The 24450-nt window shown below is 37.5% G+C and overlaps 1 protein-coding gene across 3 annotated transcripts; it reads left to right on the top strand.

The window, feature by feature from the left end:
• Nucleotides 1-63: 63 nt before the first annotated feature.
• On the top strand, nucleotides 64-21672 carry ap5m1 (adaptor related protein complex 5 subunit mu 1). 3 transcript variants are annotated; one of them, XM_048538497.2, is made up of 8 exons: nucleotides 64-246; nucleotides 3487-4150; nucleotides 5260-5415; nucleotides 7512-7651; nucleotides 9952-10037; nucleotides 12072-12199; nucleotides 14832-14928; nucleotides 21071-21672. In XM_048538497.2, exons 1-8 carry the CDS (start codon nucleotides 182-184, stop codon nucleotides 21163-21165), a joined length of 1431 nt encoding a protein of 476 aa, XP_048394454.1. In that variant the 5' UTR covers nucleotides 64-181; the 3' UTR covers nucleotides 21166-21672. The 3 variants fall into 3 exon arrangements, with proteins under 3 accessions (XP_048394454.1, XP_048394452.1, XP_048394453.1); XM_048538495.2 differs by having other exon boundaries at nucleotides 5188-5415; nucleotides 21071-21670; XM_048538496.1 differs by lacking the exon at nucleotides 21071-21672 and adding an exon at nucleotides 18330-18629 and having other exon boundaries at nucleotides 5188-5415.
• The last annotated feature ends 2778 nt before the right edge of the window (nucleotides 21673-24450 follow it).

The raw sequence follows: 24450 nt of genomic DNA on the forward strand, positions 1-24450 counted from the left end.
GTTTCTGCGCACTAGGCGCTGCCCTCTGACCCCGCGGGCGATCAGCGCGCAGGCGCTGTTTATTTGGTCCTGTTGTCGGGGCTAGAGTTTTAATGGGATCGGGTACCTGGTGGAAAATTGTCAGGATCACCACGGAACACTCTATTTTTCTTTAACAGGAATCTGTCTAGGTTTGGTAAAAATGAGTGTTCGTGCGATTTGGTTGCTGGGGCTCGAAAAGGGAGCAGCATCCGTGAAAATGTCAAGGTAACAATTTGAAACTGCAAATGATCTGAAATATATGGCCTTTCGTCGAATACTCACTCCTCAGCAGCAAATGTCACAAATACTATTTTACAATTATTATATCATAACTTGCTTTAGCATACTGTCTTGCTCAAATAAGCAAATATGCCGTGCACCGATAAAACAGTAACGAGTATTGGGTATATGTTAATTTTCTCGGGGGAAGCGGAACTGGGAAAGTTGCATTTTGCATCTCAATCTGGAAATAGTTTTATTTTAATTAAATTTTCTTGACCACTAATTTTTCATCTGAAGCAACGACTAGAGTATTGAGTGCCTGTGGCAGCTTCCTGACCTAACCGTTCTGAGGAAGCGTCACCGAACCCGAAACGTTAACTCTGATTTTTTTTCTTCACAGATGGTGCCGGATCTGCTGAGCTCCTCCCGCAACTTCTGTTTTTGTTCCTGATTTACAGCATCCGCAGTTTTTTCGGTTTTTATATAGGTGTCCTTTGCTTTGATATGACCCTCTTAGTAATGTCTACAATTTACGCAAATGGTGAAAGTATTGAAAAGTCACATTTCACACGACAGATCAGTTGGGATCAGAGATAATGGGAACTGCAGATTAATGGGAGTTTTTTTTTCCATTGTATACATATACTGTAATTAGTAATAACAGTACAATGTTTTGTCCTTATTGTGCAATTCAACATACTTACTATTTAAAGTGTAAAGAAGTTGGAGATTATATCATTAGTAATAAATTACAAATATTTTAGAATCAGCTTTGACCCAGCATATACTTTTTGTAATGAAGCTATTCCTTATAAATTTGTATTTCAGTAACTTGAAGTAGAACTTTAGCATTGTGTGCTGTTCTATTTGTTTAAAATGGTTAAAATGTAAATGTAGGCTGTTTATAATACTGAACAGTACAGTTGAGCTTTAGTACATAGTTTTTAAAAAGGTATTTGTTAATTATTTTGAAGTCCATGCGACAAAAGGGGAAGTAGCATCATAAATTCCATGTCAGCTGAAGGTCAGAAAATGTTGTAGTTAATTGCTGTTTTTATTTCGATTCTAGAGAGAATTTCCTCAAGGTTACTACTAGGATCGCTGCTGTTTTTAATATACATTATGGGCTTGGGCTTGGACTTGGGAATAGAGGACACTTCAGCAAACTTGAAACTATTATTAACCCGATGCAAAAAAGTAACAGATTTCAAGAGATTATTGACCAGGGAATGGATGTGCATGTGACAGATGATGTTCAAAGTAGAGAAGTCTGATTTGTTGAGAATTTGATTGGAGTAGTGTGGAAAAATATGTACCTGATGGAATCCTAAACAGAGTTCAAAAGAAACAGACCTTTGTGTCTATAGAGACAAATCTTTGAAGTTGGCAGAATGGTGAACAAAGTGTTGAACTTTGAATGGGTGAACAAGTTCAGAAAGCAAATGTGACTCTGAGCTTAGATAGATGTGTAGAATAGAAAAGCTAGGATGCTAAACCTATAAACAAGCAAAACCCAAGCTTGAGCCTTGAGCCCCATTGTGGGCATCAGACTTCAGGAAAGATGTGCTAACTTTGGAGATGGTACAGAAGAAATTGTTTCAGGAATATGGGATCACAGTTATGTGGAAAGTGTGTAGAGACTGTGTTATTTCTTCTGAGGGCACACATTCTCTTTTTTTTAAATTGAACTATTTTTCCTATTCGACCTGTTCAAAGATGTTGCTAGACAGCTGTGGAGCAGGTAGGACTTGACCCTGGGCTTCCTGGTCCAGGGTTAAGGACACTTCCATTATACCACAAGGGGGCCCTTTGAGAGCACATAAGGCTTAAGAGACTTGATACAGGATTTAAATTGGAGTAAATGCAAAGAAAACCTTTGAGTGGTTGAGGATTTAGTGAAATAAGGGCACTGGTTTAAAAATAAAAAAAGACAATTTGAAGAATTTTGTTTTCATGGAATGAGTGGTTAGGATTTGGAATGGAGTGGTTGTTAGGATAGTGGATACAGATTCGATGTTCAAAAGTAACTGGATCAGTACTTGAAGGAGAAAGAATTTCAGAGATGTGGAACAGAGTGTGGGAATGGTGCTAACTGAAAGAGATTCAGTCATCCAGATAGTCCCTGTGCTGTACCATCTATGATTCAGTTGGCAAATAAGAAAATAATTTACATTATTGCAGGACCTTTCTTGAGTTCAGGATACCCCAAAACACTTCACATGGCAGTTGGCTTAGATGGTACATCTGTCACCTCTTTATCAGAATGTTGTAGATTTATAATTTCTAAGTACATATTGGTGACGGGTTCCGGAGTACAGTTCTGGGGAGTTGTTGTTTTGGTATACTTTGAATGATAGCTTAGGCAATGTCAAGGGAGTACTGAACAACACTGTTCAGAATAGAACTAGATGTCCTGTCCAAAATTCTTAGCAACTAACAACCAAAATGCGATTGACTAAACTTCGTCTCATTGCTGTTTTAGGAATCTTGCTATGTGGAAAATGCTTGATACGTTGGCTTAACAACATGAGTACATTGTTTTTTTAAATTGTCTGTTGTGCTGCATTTGTAGGAGCCATTAGGTGATATATAAATGCAAATTCCTTTGTCAGTTCTTCATGAAGTAAATTTTAACATTGTTGCCATTTTCAAATGTAAGGCAAGGTAAGTGTTCACTGTTCACGGAACAATATCTTATGACATTTAAATAAGGTTGCTACTTACACAGTCACAATACTGTTCACTTCAAGCTAATGGAGGACATTTTCCATGGTGTGCTGTTTTAAATCTATTAATTGCTGTGTTCCAGATGGGGGTGTGGGTGGGAAATAAATACAGAAAAAGAAATCAGATTTGATTTACAAGCTTTTTATTATTTTATAAATGCAATCATAGAGTTGTACAACACGGAAACAGACCCTTCAGTCCAATTTGTCCATGCCAACCAGACATCCTAAATTAATCTAGTCCTGTTTGACCATATCCCTCTCAACTCTTGCTCTGTTCATGTACCCACCTCCACCACTTCCTCTGGAACCTCATTCCATACACACACTCACCTCTGCATTAAAAAGTTGCATCGTAGGTCCCTGTTAAAAAATTTTTAAAACTGGTAAATTGTATCTATTATTTGCATATTGTATAATTTCATCTGGCACATAAGACACTGCTTTAAATAAACTGATTATAACACATAGTATGGATTGATTAATTTACAAAAGGAATAACATGCCTTTTTTCTAGACGATATCCAACTGTTGAAAAAAGAGCCCGAAATTTCAATGGGAAAAACTATACAGAGGTACCAGAAGACAAGATCTTCCTAAATGCATTGTTAACTGAGCTCAGTATGACTGAACTGGATAAGAACTTTGTGGAGCACAGAGATAGCTGTTGCAGAATAAATCGGACGTCTGCTTATGAAATTGCAGTTGGAGATGGTGTTCTGTGGCCTGTCCTTGTAATGACACAAAATGCTATCCTCTATGCTTGCCTACCTTTAGTGGAACAGTCTTTGACTCCTCGCCCACCATTATTTTCTCTACGTGGAATTTCTTCTGCATTTGCTCTGCTATCAGGGTTAATGACCTTTTTAACCATGACACAAAGAAGTGAACCAGAAATGACTACCAAATTGACACAGATCTCTGCTATGTTAATGCATGCTTGTCCGTTGGGGACTCCAACAGACACTGACTTTGGATTGATGCAGACCCTGTCTGGCAGCCTTGTACCTCAGACTCCAATATCTTCAGCACAGTTACAAAAGCAACCAGCTTGGAAGCCTGGTATATACAAAGGAAAACCACAGGTTAATGTCTGTGTGACTGAACAGATTAGATCTATGCAATATGACAAGAATGATGTCATTGATGTCTGGCAGGAGTATGGAACTGTAACATGTAAGGTGAGTTTCGTTTACATATTTCCAACTAAAACGAGGGATGCTGTGTTGTATTTTAAAATCATTGTGCATTTTTACTATGGAAGTTTGTGGATATTGATTTGTTTTCCCCTTATGATTTGTCTTATTTGCAGAAATCACTTGCTGAAACTGTGAATCTCAAAATGTTTTTCTTTAGCTACCATTAAGTAACTGAAAGGATATGTTTTGATTTACATCTACATGCTTAGTTTCTTTAATTAAATTTGCATTACTTATTGGTAGAGATTTTGTCATAACTAAGGCTCCCAGAAACAGGATAATTTTGTCTGATGCCATCACTTGCGTCCAATACACATGCCTGTAACATCAGAGAATTTTCTTCTATGGTGGCAATCTAGCTTTAGAGTGAGAACTCTATGGGTGCAATTTTCTAATAAATCTTGCAGATATTTTCAAATCCTCCTGTTCAGAGATATTGGTACATATGGGACTTTAACCACAACCTCCTAGCTCAAAATTGGGACATTATCAAGGGTGCACTTGTGGTGCAGGGGTAAATAATCAAAAGTGTGAGGGTGAGCTAACACACCACCACTCCCTCCTCCAACAAGAAACTTCATCCAGTTGCTCAGTTAATCAGCTTATTGGAAGCTGACAGGCAGAGCTAGGGTGGATTTTTGGGTGAATCGCATGCCTCAACTCACTGTCCAGGTTACCAGATGCTGCCAATTTCTGGGTCCTAAAGCTCACTGGTCTAAACCAACTGCTGAGGCAGATCCAGTGGTGAGAAGATAAGTCATCCTTTCTTGTCACTCAGCCAAAGTCAGCCAAACCGTCATACTACCATGTTTATAATCATGGCTACATTTGAAAAATAATTCAGAAGCTGTAAGCACTAAACTTAGTTTTTTTTTAACCTGTGCAGTGTCTTTCTTAGATTTTGGAAGTTCTTGTTGCGTGTATTCAGTAATGCTTGCTTCCTTTTATTTCAAACTAAAAGTTTGATTCTGATTTTCTGAAAATTTTGTTTCTAACTTGCTGTATTTGTTCCAATTTAGTGTGATCTAGAAGGAATAATGCCCACTGTTACAGTAAGCCTGAATCTACCAATCAATGGCTCTCCTCTACAGGATATCCTTGTGCATCCATGTGTCAGTGCTGTTGATTCTACTATCCTCGCGTTTAACAGTGTTGATGATGTGGATGATTCACTGTTTAATGGACCGTATAAATTTTCTTTCACACCGCCATTAGATGTATTTAAACTTTGCTACTACACCTCCCAGGTCAGAATATCTTGTATTTATTGAAATTAAGACAAAAAGAATGTACTAATTTTGATCACGTCTTCTTCGTACAGCTACAGTATTTTTAATATAAAAAACTTGGCTTAAATCATTTTCATTGAATTTGAATTGTATTTAGTTTGTCTTCAGTTATCGGTTTCAACTTTGATTCCTGTTGTTGTCATGTATCAACTTCGACTCCATGTTAGCGTTCACCCTTCAAAGTTAGAATGCCATGGTAATGCTCTTGAGAAAATACTGAGCTATTTCTAGGTCTTACTGTCTTTAATTTGGCTGCTGTGGTTGGCTACAGTGAAGGTGCTTTTGGGTCATCCCAAGTACACTGAATAAATTCACCTTTTATTCACTTTTAACTTTTCCTTCAGAGAGAGAGAGAGAGAGAGAGAGAGAGAGGGGGAGGGAGGAGGGGGGAAAGAGATTATTATAAATATGCAGAGATAATGGGAACTGCAGATGCTGGAGAATCCAAGATAACAAAATGTGGAGCTGGATGAACACAGGCCAAGCAACATCTTAGGAGCACAAAAGCTGACATTTCGGGCCTAGACCCTTCATCAGAAAAGCCGACACATCAGCTTTTATACTCCTGAGAGGCTGCTTGGCCTGCTGTGTTCATCCAGCTCCACACTTTGCTATCTCGGATTCTCCAGCATCTGCAGTTCCCATTATCTCTGCATATTTATAATAATCTCTTTCTCCTCCCCTCTCTTTCTCTCTCTCTCTCTCTCTCTCTCTCTCTCTGAAGGAAAAGTTAAAAGCGAATAAAAGATGAATTTATTCAGTGTACTTGGGATGACCCAAAAGCACCTTCACTGTAGCCAACCACAGCAGCCAAATTAAAGACAGTAAGACCTATAAATAGCTCAGTATTTTCTCATGAGCATTACCATGGCATCTTAGGAGCACAAAAGCTGATGTTTCGGGCCTAGACCCTTCATCAGAAAAGCCGAAACGGCAGCTTTTGTGCTCCTAAGATGCTGCTTGGCCTTTTATAAATACGCAGATGCCCTCAGTGTAAGTTATATTTTGGCGTTAGTTACTTGCCTTTGATTTTTTTTTGGTGTATATTATTCTGAATTTTCTTAAAAAATCCATGTTACAGAATAATGTATGCAGGTTTGTAGCTTTGGATCAAAATGTATGTATATGGTTCCCAGAAACTGTTATATATCGTGGGCACATCTTGATACAGCTGAAGACCATTTATCGCCCATTTCCTTGCAGGCACTAGCCATTAAAATGGGACAATGGAGTTGCTTCACACTTGCGGAAGCTCTAATTTTGTTGTTTAAGTTATATCCATCTACTATGTCCGAGATAGTTCTGACATTTTTCGAATCTTAAAGTTTGATTTTTCATTATTGTTGGAATTAGATTCTGATTGAAATACAAATACCTTCTCAATCTGTAAATGATTTCTTGGATAATCTATAATTGGAACCCTTACGCCCCTGCACAAAATATGTTACCGCTAGAAGAAAAGACTCTTTGAAAGCAATCTGTAAATTGGAGCCAAATATGGTGCATTTTATGGTATATGAAATTCTAGGATGTTTATTGCTTGTGAAATATTCTTGTCAATATAAAGTAATTTTCCTTACCAATATTTTTAAATATAACTATTCATTCATAACTATAGAACTCCCATATCTAATGTTTATAATGATTATTTGTCAGTTATATACTTTATGTTAGCCTTCACTGACATCACCTTCACCAATAAGGGCAGTCAAAAGTCTGAAATAAACTAAATGTCCTTTCCATAGGAAGATCAAAATAACAACTTCTTTTGAGAGATTATCACAATATGTTACACAGACAAAACAAAATGATTGAGAGTACTAACTTTACCTGAAAACTTTTTATTGTCATCCTATTTTTAGTTTTACTGCATTCATTGACTTGTTTGAAGTTTTGAGAATCTTTCAATTTCACAAAAAATATTGCAAGTTGATTTGAGTAGAAGGATTAGATTCCTTCTCAAATAAGTGGTCATCTGAATCAATGTAGTTAATTTCAGTTTTTAGGAGGTTAGGGAATAGTTAAATATTATTGACCTACCAGTTTGTTTGCAGGTACCCATCCCTCCAATTCTTGGTTGCTATCAAATGAAAGAAGAGGAACAATACTTAAAGATTACAGTTAATCTGAAACTACATGAAAGTGTCAAAAATGGATTTGAATATTGTGAAGCTCATATTCCTTTTTTCAACAGGTAATACAGGTGACAGTGTCAGAAGAATTTGTGTGCTAATGTTTTCAAGATATTGCAGGATTAGGTAAATAGAGAAAGCACAACTTTCACTGGTTGAAGATTGTAGAACTAGGAACCATTGTCTAAAAACGGAAACCAAACTTCTCAGAAATGAAATTAAGCAACAATTCTACACAAAGGATGCAAAAAAGTTTTGAGCTGACTCAGGTTAACTGCAATTGATGCTACATTTATTGATTATGTTTTCATTATCCAAACATAGATTCAAGCTTTTTAAAATTATTTTATGAATGTGGCAATCTCTAACCTGTTGCTAATTACTAATTGTCCTTGAGAAGATGGAGGTGAGTTACTGCCTTGAACCATTGCAGCCCCACTAGATATAGGTGCTCCCACAGTGCTGCCAGGAAGGGAGTTCCAGACTTTGATGCAGAGGAGTGAAGGAGCAGTAATATAGTTTCAAATGAGGATGGTGTGTGATTGGCAAAGAAGTTTGCAGGAGTTGTTGTTCCCATGTGTCTGTTGCCCTTTGTCCTGTTGTGTGGTAACGGTAACAAGTTTAAAAGGTGCTGTTGGAGGAGTTATGGCATGTTGCTGCAGTGCCTCTCATTCATAGTGCACACTGCTGCCACTCAGGACTAGTGGTGGCGGGAGCAAATGATTAACATAGTGGGTGGGTGCCAAGCAAGATTTATCTTGGATGGTGTTGAGCTTTTTGTGTGTTGTTGATGCCACACTCATCTAGGCAAGTGGCAAATATATGAAGTTACTTGCAGATTATCCATAATTTCATTCAATGGTGAAATTGGCTTGAGAGGCAAATGGACTACTCCCATTCCTACGTTGCATTAAGTGTATCTTCATGAAAATTAGTTCTAATAACTAAAAACTTATGGATAGTGGCAAATTGTATGCAGTATGGTGTACGGTCCAGAAGAATGTGGTGTCTACAAGTTTGATCATTTACTTTGTAACCCATTGTTCTGATTTCCAAAAAGATAGGAAACTGAGTGATCTTTATATGAAAATATGTGGGTGGTGGAATGCTGAATGAATTGGATTTTGTGAAATGTGAATTTAGGAGCTCAAAGTAGTATTTTGTAAAAGCAAGACTGGCGCAGATGCAAAAACATTAATTACCAGTGAGTCGTTTGCACTTAAATATTATTGCATTCGCATATTCAATTGCAAGTGAAGAGATCTTACTTGCTGTCTAGTCACATTCTGAAAATGTAACTGAAATACAATTCTCACAGGAACAGAATTCCATCTGTTGCACAATGAGTAGTCATCTGAATTCATTTTCTAGATGAATGCCTTTTAACTTGTGCATTTTCCTTTCCATATGTAAAAAGTCAGGCTATACAGACTGTTCTTTCAACTGTTTGTTTAAGGGATTTACTTTGATAAGTGTGTAGTTAGAACCACTGCAAACAAGAATAATATTTGGAAATGATGTTTACATTAGCGCTATTGACTCACACCCAAACTGTTAAATAGCTTTAAAAATTATTTTTGCACTTTAAATGAATAGTAATTCCATTAGTACGAAATTATTTGTAGCCACTTTTCAAGTGTGGTTTTTTTTTTAGTTCTGTTAGTATTTTATCTATTGTCCTTTACACAAAGAATGTTAGCTTTTAGTTTTGCAAAGCATGATCCTAATAATCTTTCATTCTGTTCTTACTGTTCAAAACTTGATTCCATGGCCCAATAATACATTTTACCATTATCTTATGGAAAGTAAATACTTAGGAAACTACAAACACAACTGTTAAAAGTTCATTACTATTAGAAAGTATGCAACAATTAATCAAATTTCTTTCCTCTTTTCAAAGTATCAGTTAACTATAGTAATGTTTTTGGCCACAGCGGCTTCTTCTAGTCATGGGTATTGATCCTGCATTCAAATTCAATTATCTTTCTTAACAACCTGTCAAGAAAGCATTTTTCATCTTCAATGTACATTACATTATGATTTTCATTAATGTCCAAATCAAGTCTATGAACATTTTTTTCACATGAAAAATGACCTAATATTCTGGTAGTTGCTATGGAATAGTTGCAGAAGTGAAAAGATCAGAAAATGTAGTTCCACTCGAACATGCATTGAAAACCAAATAGGAGCTCAGTCTAACAAAATTTCTCTGAAGGTGACTGTTCTTATTTATGTCAATTTTATGACCATTCTGTTCCTGAAGAAAGATAAAATTTTAAATCCTTTGAAATAAAAAAGATGGTATGAATTAGGATTCTTTCAAAATGTGCCTCGTTATGCAAATCTCTCTCTTTCATAACAGGGGTCCAATAATACACGCTGAGTGTAAGGTGAGCCATGGGCAACTGGAGGTGTCACGGGAGAAAAGCTTGCTGGTCTGGGTCATTGGTTAGTTCATTTACTGTTCCATTTCACTTAAATTTGATTCATGAAACAAAATAGCTTTGGTAAAGTAAGAGTTTAGGAAAATCATTACTGTAATTTCAACTTTAGTAATAAAGAAAAAGTCATTTCTCTAACTGTGTAATACACAACATACATTTGTGCCCCAAAATAAGATGCATTTAATTTTATTTTTCACTCAATGGTCAGATTTTCAATGGCCAGACAGTCTTACTTAGACCATAGATAGAATGTGGGCATGGGGACCCTGCAGAATCCTATTGTACTAGTCTCTGAGGAAATTGCCCACAAAATGCCCTCTCCTAACCCATCAGCGCTCATTCCGTGCCCTCCTCTACCCCCATGACTTCAACCCTCACACCAAGAGGAGGACTGTCAGGATGGAATTAGGGCTCCACATTTCTGAGAGATGTCTGATGAGAATCTCCTGTCAGAAATGCTTCCTTCTTTGCCCTTCTGTTTTGCAAATGTGCCACCCTACATAAGACCACCAATTATCAGAAAATCTAGCCCAATAGGCAACAGTGGAGAAAAGTCACTAAAATGTTAGGGATACTTTACTTTTCATTTGCTGTCGTCTAATGACTTTTAACGGTCTTGTACTTTATAGAATGTGAAACTATTTGGCATTGCTGAGCAATAACATCAATGTCACTGCTAAATTACACATTTGTAATTCACAAAATGTGTGCTTGCTGAGAGGGAGATTATTTGTGAGAGTAAAAATAGATACATTATTCAAACATAAATAGAGTTGTATGCTCTGGATAGCCAAGCAGGATCATAGATCATAGAATCCCTACAGTGTGGAAACAGGCCCTTCAGCCCAACGAGTCCACGCCGAACCTCGGAGCATTCCACCCAGACCCATCCCCCTGTAACCCACCTAATCTACACATCCCTGGACATTATGGGCAATTTAGCATGTCCAATCCACCTGGCCAGCACAACTTTGGACTGTGGTAGGAAACCAAAGCACCCAGAGAAAATTCACGCAGACAAGGGGACAATGGGCAAACCCCACACACAGACAGTCACCCGAGGTTGAGAACAAACCTGGGTCCCCTGGTGCTGTGGGGCAGCAGTTCTAACCACTGAGCCACCATTCCACCCATCTTGGCAATATTTTATTTTTCCAATCAAGGAAAAGAATTGTAAGTCTAGATCCTCCTGTTAAATTGCACAAGTGGTAAATGTCTTCACAAAACACCAGAAAATGTATTAATCCCAACTATGATAAGTGATAATGGGAACTGCAGATGCTGGAGAATCCAAGATAATGAAATGTGAGGCTGGATGAACACAGCAGGCCCAGCAGCATCTCAGGAGCACAAAAGCTCCCAGCAGCATCTCAGGAGCACAAAAGCTGTGCTCCTGAGATGCTGCTGGGAGCTTTTGTGCTCCTGAGATGCTGCTGGGCCTGCTGTGTTCATCCAGCCTCACATTTCATTATCTTTAATCCCAACTATGTTTATTTTCTTCCTTCAACAGTTATAATAATTATATTGTAATGTGGGAAAATATTCACTTGCCAAGTGATTGAATGTGTTAATACTAAATCAATGTTAATAAAACCAATTTGTTTCAGTTTCCATCAAAAACATTCACAATGTCTTATCTGATTGCAAAGACTTATAATTTGACTAGTTTCTTTCGTGTTTCTAATGTGTGATTAATAAAGGTTACTAATAAATGTAGAGGTTAATCTATGTATTTACCAACCAGAGATTTCACATTGATTAAATGGGTTTAAAATTCAGCATGGAACTGCAGGTTTTGGGAAGTTGAAGCTGGTTTGCTGTTTGTTGAGCTGTAAAGTTACTACAAAATTCTAAAGTATTGTTGTCTTAGTACTTTTGAAGGCAAATAGATCCTGTTGCAATGGAAGTTAATTTTGGGAACCAATTACTTTGGTGAATTAGTCAGAATATTTTCTGCAAAATCAAATATTAGAAAATATTTAATGCATTCATTATTATGAGTGTGTTTCAAATACTGTTTACTTTATTCCATTTTTAGGTCAGAAATTCCCTAAATCTTTGGAGGTATCTTTAACTGGTACTGTAATATTCCCTGCATTTGGTGTAGCAAACCATTCAGTGCAGCTAACAGATCCATTTTGCACTGGCCTTACTGCATATGTTAAGGTAAGTAGATTAGGATTTACTTTCAAAGGTAATTATCTCAGCCTGTCATTTGAAGAAATGAAATCTTAAAATGTATACATTTAAACTATTTTATATTGTGAAAAAAATCTTGAAATGGGTAACTGTTTGTAGATTGCCCTTCTTAATTAACGGCATGTTCCATTGATAAATTCATAACTGCCACAACTATTTTTAAAACAGTGAAAATGGAAAGATCCATGGTAGGAAAAAAATTGCGAACACTATTAGACAAATCAACTTCCTATTATAGTCTGTTAGTGCAGCTGGTGACTGCAACTCCATTTTAATTAATTCTGTGCTGTAAATACTCAAAACTACTCCTACATCTACCATATAAAAGTGTATGCATCCCTTTGATTTTAAATAATGACATGCAGCCAACTTCAGGTTAGTCCTGAATTTACATGGAAAATAAGGCTCAGTTTAAACTTTGAATCATAAGTAAACCAAATACTGCTAGTAGCTAGATTATCAAAACTATATTTTAAAACAATAATCAGAATTTCAGGATGGCAGTGACTCGATGGGGGGTAGTGGTCAATGTTGGGACGACAACTACTACCTTTATAAATTGACGATCTGGACAAAGGAATGAGAGTAGTGTTCCTAAGTTTGCAGATGACTCAAAGTTAGGTGGACGGGCAGGTGATGTTGAGGGAGCAGGGAGGCTCCAGAAGGATTTTGACAGGCTAAGGAAGTGGACAAACATTCGGCAGATGGAATACAAATGTGAAAGTGTGAGGTAATGTACTTTGGTAGAATGAGTAGATGTGTAAACTGTTTTCTAAATGGAGAAGGGCTTGATAACCTGAGGCATAAAGGGATTTAGGAGTCCTAGTTCAGGATTCTCATAAGGTTAGCATGCAGGTTCCGTTGGGAGTTAGGAAGGCAAATGCAATGTTAGCATTCATTTCGAGAGGACTAAAATTATAAGAGAACAGATATATTTCCAAGGCTATATAAGGCTCTGGCCGGACCACATTTGGAACATTGTGAGCAGTTTTTGACCCCATACCTACAAAAGGATGAGCTTGCCTTGGAGGAGGTGCAGAAGACATTTACAAGAATGGTCCCGGGAATGAAGAGTGGTTAAGGACTCTGGGTCTGTGGCTTTATGGAGTTTATAAGAATAAAACAGGATCTGATTGAAACTTACAGAACACTGAGAGGCCAGGATAGAGTGGATGTGGAGAAGATATTTCCACCAATAAGAAAGACTAGGACCCAAGGACACAGCCTCAGAATGAGGGGACGACACTGTAGAACTGAGATGAGGAGGAATTTCTTCAGGCAGAGAGTGCTGAATCTGTGGAATTCACTGCTGCAGAAGGCTGTGAAGGCCAAGCCATTGAGTGCCTTTAAGACACATAAAGGTTCTTGATCAGTAAGTGGATCTAGTGTTATAGGGAGAAGGCAGGATAATGACCTAATTCCGTTCTTATATCTTATGGTCTTAATGCTAACCAGTGAATGTAGTTTAATTTCCTTATAAATATTGATTGTTTTAAGTTCGGACTAGTTATTGCTATTTTCCAAAATACACAAAATGTAACTATCCACATTTTGTAGACTGATGTAGCTTCATACATTATTTATGAGGTGATCATTTGAATAGGGGTATGTCTGTAACAGAGATAAATACTTGGGGTCAATAGTTCCGTTATCTCTGGTTTTGACCAATTTAGTTTATTGTTGTTTTCCTCCCTCGTTTTGCACAATGTTGGACAACATAAATTGGTCTCTCATAAGATGTGAAAGGAAATCAAACTGAGTTAATTTACAGTAAGAAGTAATATTTTTATAAGATTGTTTCAAATATTTACGGTGATTGCTTAACTTGCAAAAAGACTTTAAAAGGAAATAATTTGACAAGATCAAATTGTAAAATAAGCACTTTAAATGTCATATTGAGTTCAAAGTAAACCTGTAATTAAGCAGAGCATAACTACGCAGACTTTGACAGAGAAAGGATTCTTTGAACAGAGTAATGAGCTAACACGTTGTTTTATCCCTGGAAATACAGATTTATTTCTGTATAATAATAGTTCTTCACATGAATTTTGTGTGTATCTTTTAAATTTGTTCAGTGCAGAGCACAAGATACAGCTTTGTGAAAAAGCCTTGGTTAAAACTACTATTCCATTCCTCCTTGGAAATTTGGTGTGGCACATTGGTTGTGACAATTAACTTTGGCTTAGGATGAGAAAACAAAGTATAGTTTTATTAGTGGAAATCTAATGATGGTTTAAAAAATTTGTTCTAGAATATGATACTAAAATTTAATTCATGCTTTTTTTAGCAGGTGGCAGTAACTTAAGTGCTTCATACTTTGCAACAATAATATGAAAAGACATGTAACTTATGCAAGAGCTAACTCTCTTACCCTGAAGTTAGTTTGGTACACTGAATCTGTTGAACAGCTGATTTGTTGATATCTAACTTACAAAGGTGCTGAGACTTCAGTTAACCCAAGAAAAAATTTACTGTGGCAGTTGACAATAGTTAGAAAGCAAGTGGAAAGTTTTCAGAAGTTTTTAATGGCAACTAAGTCATTTTGCTGTGAAGCTATTAGTTAATTGTTCATTTTCTTGATTTTATTTTGTCTCTCCAGCTTTACTTTCGAATACCAGATTATACATTGACAGGTTGTTACGTGGACCAGCATTCTGTACAAGTATATTCATCAGCAAAACCCAAAATCGTGACATGTAAGGATCTACTTTTTATTCTACTGTTTGAACTATGAATAATTTTAATTGTATACTAGCCACAACAGATTTTTTCCTGCAGAGGTCAGTCTTGCCTGATATGTAGCTGAAAGCAGTGCACTGTAGTACAGTGAGGTGAAGATTTGCCTCATCATGTTGTTGTTCTGGTATGTGACTTGCAATTGCCCAATTCAGCTCAGAAAAGTTACCAGATTTAATTGTGATTTAGTTGTTATGGAAGGCAGCAATACTGATCATTACTACTCCAGTCCCACTTTGTAAACTTATTGGCTTTGTTACTGCCCTTGTATCATACTCATCATTCTTGACTGTCTATTGAATTGGGAATAATTTACAAAGGATTACAAATTTCTGCCAAGGTTTTTGTATCTGAACAAGCCTATTCTCAACCACAGATCTTTGGGCACATGGGGCAGGGCGTTCCACAAAGTAGTGGGATCTAGAGAGCAGATTTGGCTTTCTTTTCTTTCCTTCTCAGCCAGAGCTCTGCAACATTGTGAAGTTGCTGTGACTCAGAAGTGATTCAACTTAGTGGACAGGTTGTCTCAATTTTGGACGTTTAGTAGTAAGCACCATAAGTGGGGACCCTTTTGTGGTACAGTGGTACGGTCCTTACCCCTGGACTGGGAGGTCTGTGTTCAAGTTCCACATGCTCCAGAAGTGTGCAATAACATCTCTGAACAGGTTGATTAAAACATAGTAAGTACCTTAGAATGTCTTTGAAATATTTTCTTTGCTTATTTGAGTGCTGAGGAAACAGAACCTGGCTGGAGAGATGCTATTCAACCATTCATATAAGTTTTTATTGCATGCTGTGGGTACACTTCGGCATGGAGTGATGTGAGTACAAGATGGGGACCACTTGATGAGGATAGGTGCTAGTAGGCCTTAGGTTATAAGATCGGGGCATAAAAAATGCAAATGATCAAATATGGCATTGAATAAGGAACATAATCATAGTACAGCAAGCATCCAGCGAGTCAGCAGAGCCCCTTCCATTTCTGATTACAGCTGCAATTTAACATCATCTTTTCAAGTCAACACCACTGCATATTGCTCTGTGGGTACTTTACCAACATTTTAAACTATAATATGTCACAATCTGTTACCAAGACTGGAGGGTTTGAGTTATAAGGAGAGGTTAGATAGGCTGGGACTTTTTTTTACCTGAGAGCATTGGAGGCTGAGGAATGACCTTGTAATTTATATATTTGTAAAATCATGAGGGACAGAGATGAGGTGAACAGCCAAGGTCTTTTCCCCAGAGTAGGGGAGTCTAAGACTAGAGAGCATTGATTTTAAGATGAGAGGGGAAAGATTTAAAAGGGACTGGAGGGACAACTTTTTTGCACAGAGGGTGTATATGGAACAAGCTGCCAGGGGAAGTGATAGAGGTGTACAGTTACAACATTTAAAAGGACAGGGGCATGGATAGGAAAGGGGTAGAGGGATATGGGCCAAGCGTAGGCAAATGGGACTGGTTCGGTTTAGGAAACCTGGTCTGCATAGATGATTTGGGCTGAAAGCCTGTTTCTGTGCTATGAGACTCTATGGCTCTAATTAGAGTGTCCAGTCCATTGACATTGGGGAAGCAGGAGTTTTGGCTGAACACTTACAGAGCTGGCTTCAAGAAGGACACTAACATTTGTTTAACATTTCTCTCATTGAACCTGAATATGTGTCATAGATATTATTGGTTAGACGTTCTCTGGCACACATTATGTGTCACTTATACACGTTTCCGGTCTTACTGGACTACAGATGTGTGATTAGGAAAACTAATCTGTACACTCTGTATTCTGTTAACATGAGGACATCTTTCTTACCAACATTCGCTGCCATAGTTTGTAAAAAGCTAAGCTGGTGTAGCTGATCCAGCATTGGAGCTCCTCATCAATGTTGGCCTTTTGAGAAAAGTAGCTTCCATAGATAGAACATAGAACATAGAACAGTACAGCACAGAACAGGCCCTTCAGCCCACAATGTTGTGCCGACCATTGATCCTCATGTATGCACCCTCAAATTTCTGTGACCATATACATGTCCAGCAGTCTCTTAAATGACCCCAATGACCTTGCTTCCACAACTGCTGCTGGCAACGCATTCCATGCTCTCACAACTCTCTGCGTAAAGAACCTGCCTCTGACATCCCCTCTATACTTTCCACCAACCAGCTTAAAACTATGACCCCTCGTGCTAGCCATTTCTGCCCTGGGAAATAGTCTCTGGCTATCAACTCTATCTATGCCTCTCATTATCTTGTATACCTCAATTAGGTCCCCTCTCCTCCTCCTTTTCTCCAATGAAAAGAGACCGAGCTCAGTCAACCTCTCTTCATAAGATAAGCCCTCCAGTCCAGGCAGCATCCTGGTAAACCTCCTCTGAACCCTCTCCAAAGCATCCACATCTTTCCTATAATAGGGCGCCCAGAACTGGACGCAGTATTCCAAGTGCGGTCTAACCAAAGTTTTATAGAACTGCAACAAGATCTCACGACTCTTAAACTCAATCCCCCTGTTAATGAAAGCCAAAACACCATATGCTTTCTTAACAACCCTGTCCACTTGGGTGGCCATTTTAAGGGATCTATGTATCTGCACACCAAGATCCCTCTGTTCCTCCACGCTGCCAAGAATCCTATCCTTAATCCTGTACTCAGCTTTCAAATTCGACCTTCCAAAATGCATCACCTCTGATGAAGGGTCTAGACCCGAAACGTCAGCTTTTGTGCTCCTGGGATGCTGCTTGGCCTGCTGTGTTCATCCAGCCTCACATTTTATTATCTTGGAATTCTCCAGCATCTGCAGTTCCCATTATCTCTGATACTATGTTGATATGACTTTTGTTTCAGTAACATTCAGGAACAGGTCAACTTCCTTTGACGCAGAATTGAAGCGATTGATTTGCAGCAGATTTGCAAGCGGACATTACAGTCACCTGCAAATTGTGGGTCATGTATGTGTACGGTGTTCAGTATAGTTTTTGCATGGATGCAACTGAGGTGAAAGAGTTTTCAATCAAGATTGTATTATCATTGTTGTTTGAGCATTCAATCATATCTTTAGTATCAAGTACCAGCTCCTGGCCAGGACTGTGAGACAGTTAACTTTCAGTCGTCTATTGTTGGGTCTTTTGAGTTAGTCACTGAGGGAGCACCTTCATATCTAAGTGGAATACGTCCGACACATAATTAACCTAACAATTCATTGTAACTTCATTAATTGCTAACTTTTTTATTGTGCTGTATTTCTATGGAGTACCAATTACTTTCATCAAAAAAATTTATAATCAGTGTGTGATCTTAGGTGTATTAGTCCTGAGCTCAAAACTCAATTAAGACAGTTAGCTGTCAACTTGAGTATTTTCTTTTGTTTTTCCAGCCAGGGAATTACTTTCTTCCGAGTACTACATCTGGAACTCCAAAGGTCATGCCCCCGTGGCCAGTAGGCCATTAATATAGTTACGAAGTTGGGAGTGAACATGTGGACTTAATGTTTCAAAAGAAAAATCTTTTTAAAAAGAAAATACAATTGTTAAATATTCAGTTGTGTTCTCAAAGGTAATCTGTTTTAAATGGAATGAAACAAAAATTTAGCATGTTATTACAGTGAAGTTTGACCATGTGATGTACCATGATAAATATTGTAACTATAATCAATAAAACATGATGAAAAACTTGACTGAGTGAACCACGGTACTTATTGCAAATATGATGAACTGTAATATTTTGGATAGTTCTTTCTTGCAAAGCTGTCTCAAATACATTAAATACAGGATACAGTTCCAGAGGTTCCCTTCAGCAACTAGCTCAAGCAACTATCATTGACAGTTTTGGGAGCTCTGGTCTCATTATCACATTGGCTAATCTGTTGGCAATAAGCCAATGTAAACCAGGACTAGACACTCTGAATTTTATTCTCACCCCATCACACTCAATACCATCTCAGCAAAGATTAGCTATCTCAGATCAGGGAATGAACCTGGAGCTTTACAGGTAACTATTTCTCAACTAATCAGTGGATACTCTGAGATTTTCTGGTCAATCCTAAATGGCTCATATCTCATTCACTGAGTATACACAAACACTAACAATAAAGGTATTCCTTGAACGTACTGTTAAAATTTGATACTTGGGTGCTGTGTTGTTCAAAAGTAGTATGCAACAAACTTTTTCACCAAGAAGCAGAAGATTACTCACACTGTAGCTTGACATACCATGCACTAGATTAATACTTGTGTAGTGTTTGACCAATCTGACACTGCCCTGCACCAGCATTAGAATTAATCAAAAAAGTAATATTGAACAGTCACCTGTGTTTTTTTTTCCTCTCCAGTCTTTTTATTCTGAAATGACTTCTCCCAGTACACTAATTACAAGCACAAGTTTATTTCTGAATTCTACAAATGTTAGTCCTTAGCTTACTTTCAAGAGTTCTGCTAGAAGGTGTCAAGAATACTTGCCCCTGCTGTTTGTTCTTCCTTGGGGCAAACCTCCAAGTTTTTACTCACTCATTATTTGATAACACAGATGAGACCAGAAGCTTTTTTTTATTAAGTGTGTGGAATTTGGGCTTTGCTGGCTGGGCCAGCATTCATTGCCAATTCAAGTTGTCCTGGAAAAGATAATGGTGAGCAGCCTTCTTGAACCACTGCTATCAATTTATTGTCGGTAGACCACAATGCTTTAGGCAGGCATTTACAGTCTTGACACTGGAGGAACAGTGAAATATTTCTAAGTCTGAATAGTGAGTGGCTTGGAAGGGAACATGCAAGTGATAGTGTTCCCATGCATCAGCTCTCCGTCTCCTTTTAATCCAAATAAGCTGTCATCAAACACTTTCCCATTGTCGATACATCGTGACATTAAAAACATATCCAACCAAAAGTTGGGGGCTAGGTTCTAACAAATACGTTATTACTATCTTTCTCCCAGAACAATTGAAAGAAGAGGAGCATTCGGGGGAAGACATGCTTGCAGACTTAAGCTGTTACTCATTAGTGATATATCAGTCATGAATTTTACCCTTCACCATGGCTATGTGATCATTGCTCAGTTTGATATTGAGTTGGCATCTTAAAAGATATTACTTGGCCATTGTACTGCAATGGCTGCATACTGTCATAAATAAGTGAACATTCACAAGTCAGGCAACTACTGCCACTCCAAGCAATGTTGCCTCACCGCCAGTTATCAGATGATTTGACCATAATGTGATGAAGAAGAAGCACAGTGCACTATGTGATGTTTTTCTTCCAACCATTTGTACTGACTTCATGAAAGCCTCCCAAGTTTTAAAGAAAGCCATATATGAGATATAAATGAACACATTTTAAATAGCTCATGCTACTCACATTCACCAAATAGTTCTTGTTGTTGCAAATAACATACAAGTAATAAACATCTCATTCCTCGTTGTTCTAATACCAGCCCCTGTGTTGGCAAAACAATTTTAAAGTTCTTTTTAACTATTCACAAATAGTCTCCATTCTGAGCAGCATGTGAAAGGGAATTCCTTTTCCTGAATCTGCATCTCATTATGATTACATTCTGTAGTAATGTAAATTAAATTGAATATTGATTTAAACTTGCAGCATTTAGTCTTTTGTGTGGCTTAGAAACAGCAGACTATATCAATAGCATTGGTAATATAGGTATTTTATTAACACACTCCAGTCTTTCGTAAAGAGATGGATTAAAGAGGGAGGCTTGAAAGCCAGATGAGTCCTGTGTTAATTTATTTTGAAATATTTCCTCCGTAATAGTCACGCCTCCAGAAAAAAAAGTGAACAAATGAGAAGGCTGATGCCATCTGCAGGTTTGGCTTATCCTCTGTCAGGCCTCTAAGGAAACAAAGAAGGCAGGAGAGGAGCCCATACTTTTTACCTTTTGTGGTCAGCTGATCCCACTGAGTTGCTTTTGGTCATGTCTGGAAATCTACTACTTCAGAAAGATTTTTTTTGAAGGCTGAGTCTGTTTCCAGTTTGGTAGGTGACCTGTTTTGTGTTTTCAGTGTGTCTGGGAACTCCTTAGTGTAATTAGTGACCTTTGAACTCTGAAGCTAATCCTGAGCTGTTTTGTATTCCTTACTCATCTTTAAGGCTGGTCTTCTCTCTTTTTCAGTATCCGTTGCCACAATTAAAGAAGAAACAGCTGCATTTCAAAGGGATTCCGATTCTAGAAGCTTAATCGTGATTGACAAGGCCTTCTTATTCTAGGCAATAAGAAAACTCTGGGAGTCCTTTCTTCTTCTGAAACTTCAATCATTTTCAAAAATTCTCATTTGGATTTCATTCTATTCCTTTTATAACTATTCTGCTATACGATTTTACAAAGTTGAAAGATGCTTAGTATTTGCAGTATATATGAATTGCATTCATCCCAAGATTGGTGCCAGACCTATATTGTTGATGGGGAGGAAGCTAAAATCCATTTAGCTTCACAACACGGTTATAAAACATTGTGAAAATCCTGCAGACGGTCTTCTGTCACAATACTTTTATCTGTGTACATAAAAGTACCTTGCAGCATGGCATTCTATAAGCTAAAATGTCCAGGAAGTGTGCACATTAAAGCTACTGTTTTTAGTATTTTCACGCCTTTTTTGTATCAGAGCCTGCATTTTAAAAGATACTTTGTCATGTTGAGAAGTTGTAAGTAGATTAGTAAATGAATTCTGGAACATAACCTTTTTTTTCCTCAACTGTACCTATTCAATTATATTTAAAGACATCAGTTTGGGGGTGTGCTGTTGCCTTCACTTGTTATAATGACTGTTCTACATTAGTATCTGAAGACAAAATAAAATTTAAGCTTTTTGTTTAAAAAGGTAATCTTTCTTTTACTCCTGCTTCCATCCCCTCAAATCACCACTGCCGTCATCACAATAGCAAAAGAAAAGAACCACCTTCTAATGTAGTCAGATCTTTAGTACTTAATTAACATGATCATTCCTTGAACTTCAGATGTAGTCTTCCCTAGGGGTCACTGGATAGTCCCTGTTACGAAAAGGCTGATAGATTTCTTCCCTAACCCAGTCAAGAAGGGTAGTATCAATTATAAAACCCCAGGCCACTGCCCCAACCAGACTGGCACAAAATGACAAGTGGAAGTGAATTTATGGAGTGAGCCATTGACACAACAAATAAAACTACTCTTAAAAAATATATTTTGGTAAGTTTATATGTTCAAGCTCCAACTAAAGTAACTTTTAAATTATGTAACAAAAGATCAAAGATCATTCATGCTGGCTGCAAACTTCAGCAGAAACAGAATGAATTTAATGATCTGAAAGAAACATATATGATTGCCAATTTTCTGGAAGAACAATACTTTTTGCATTTTGAATTAATTGACTAACTTTGTAGGCAAATGATTTAAATAGAAACCTACTAATTTCCTTTTGTACGATGATGCATGTTAATCTTTGGCTTTATTACTGTATTACCATTTATAACCTTAATCTCTATTATTAATGAAGTACAAAACTTGGAGTTGCAATAGACATGCATAAAATTGTGGTTATATATTCATTATGAGATAAATCTATGAGGCCTTCAATATGCCTGCAAGCTGTTTATGTGCGCTCAAAGTTCATGTCAAAATAAAACTTCTCGATAAGGCTGAAAAGTATTGCTCAGCCCAAGGTGAAACCTTGCATCAATACAGTAAACAAATCCAAACGTCAACAATGTAAATTATTTCAATGATGAACTCTGTCATTTCCAGACCATTTTACGCAATTCCAAAAAAACAAAGAACTGTGAATGCTGGAAATCTGAAACAAAAACAGAAATAGTTGGAGAAACTCAGCAGTTCTGGCAGCATCTGTGCAGAGAAAGCAAAGTTAATATTTCAGCCTGTTCTGAAGAAGGATTACTAGGCCAAACACAGCTCCTTTTGCAAGAGTTAAAGAGCAAATTTCTCCCACAACACTTCTTAGTTTTCCATCAATTGTCCTGACTGGTCTATCCTTCCGTCACCTTCCACTCAAATCTTTCCCATTTGAAGATGTCTAGTTCCAGTGGTTGACCTGAGATAAAAGTATCTCATGCATGAATCTTGTCTTTGGTGTCTTCATGTTTATTCCCCATATTATTCTGTTACATGATATTTCCGGTATACTGCATATCATGCTGCTTTCTGAATAAATACCCAATGCCCAGACTGAACTTTGTCAATATATGTGTTTCACTATTTGCACCTTACTTGCACTCTTTTTCTCAGGCGTTGGTCAAGCTGTTCCTCTCTTCATAGAATTCTTACATATACGAACCTTTCCTAATCAAATCCATACAATGATGTTGTCACCTTAATTTTATTTTGTTTGATCCATGCTGTGCATATCCAACATCACTAAGAAAATACCGAGTAGCTTTGGTGGGAATACAACTACATAAAACTATCCGAGAACACACTTAATAAAAAAAGCCTAAATGTGTACCTCGAGACAGAGCTGCTCAGGAGGACTTTTCAATATGCTAATACTGAATCGCGTCTAATCGTAAACCGGTATTATCCACATAAAGTATAAATCACAACAGCTCAACAATGTAAAATAAGATGTATTTGAAAAAGGAAGACAGTTAACAAAGATGTTGAAAAACAAATAACATTGTTCAGATTTCAGGGACATTTTGGGATTACATCTTAAATGCCAGCAAATCAGATTTGCAGCAACTGAAAGTGAAACCGATACTTCCTTTCCGAAAGTTTGCAATACTATCCAATTCGAGCCATGGTCCAGGCTGTTTGTTGTATTATCAGGTTAGGATACATTGCAAGGAATGTTATCTGTTTTCACAAAGAGGACCGCAACTAAAAGAAAAGTTAAATGTTAGCTGAATTCTGAACCTTTTAACCTGGCTCAAGCCTGTTGCACCCTGTTATGCAAATACCTTAAAATCCCCCTGTTTAGTTCAGTGGAAATAATTTTTTGAATGACAGGTTTACTTTGTGTGGATTCAATTGGTGATTAATCCCCCTTTGATCTAGGGTATTTTGCTAAACTACCAGTTACCTCTTCTGACAGAGTGCAACTGAGATTAGGGAGATCATTGGAATGCTATCAGGGTGTAGGTTTATTTTCCATAACCTCTAAGAGCAAGGGCGAGGAAAGCAATCTATTTGTAGGATTTGATGCTGTGCGACGCTGTCAATGGAGTCAGGAAGCTGATTGTGTTTAACACTGCAACTGTTTTTTTTCACACAAACAAGGCAGGTTTTTTTTGTTAACATTGCACATCCTTGTTGATCGGACAGTTATGTCAACACTCAAACAAATTTGGCGAAGGGAATAATGTTCCGTGTTCATCTCAAACATAAAACTGTCAATGCATCCCTTTAGCCTCATGAAGAAGTGAGCAGATTTTCCCTTCAAATGGCTGTCGTGTTGATGAAAAAGTAGTATGGTGTAGATAAAGGTTTTAACAAGTTGAATAATCAAAGCCGAGATTGTGAAAATGTGTTTTGTACAATGCGTTCCCATTATTTTCACTTGCAGT

This window comes from Stegostoma tigrinum, chromosome 10 (assembly GCF_030684315.1).
Source record: "Stegostoma tigrinum isolate sSteTig4 chromosome 10, sSteTig4.hap1, whole genome shotgun sequence".
Classification (NCBI taxonomy): Eukaryota; Metazoa; Chordata; class Chondrichthyes; order Orectolobiformes; family Stegostomatidae; genus Stegostoma; species Stegostoma tigrinum.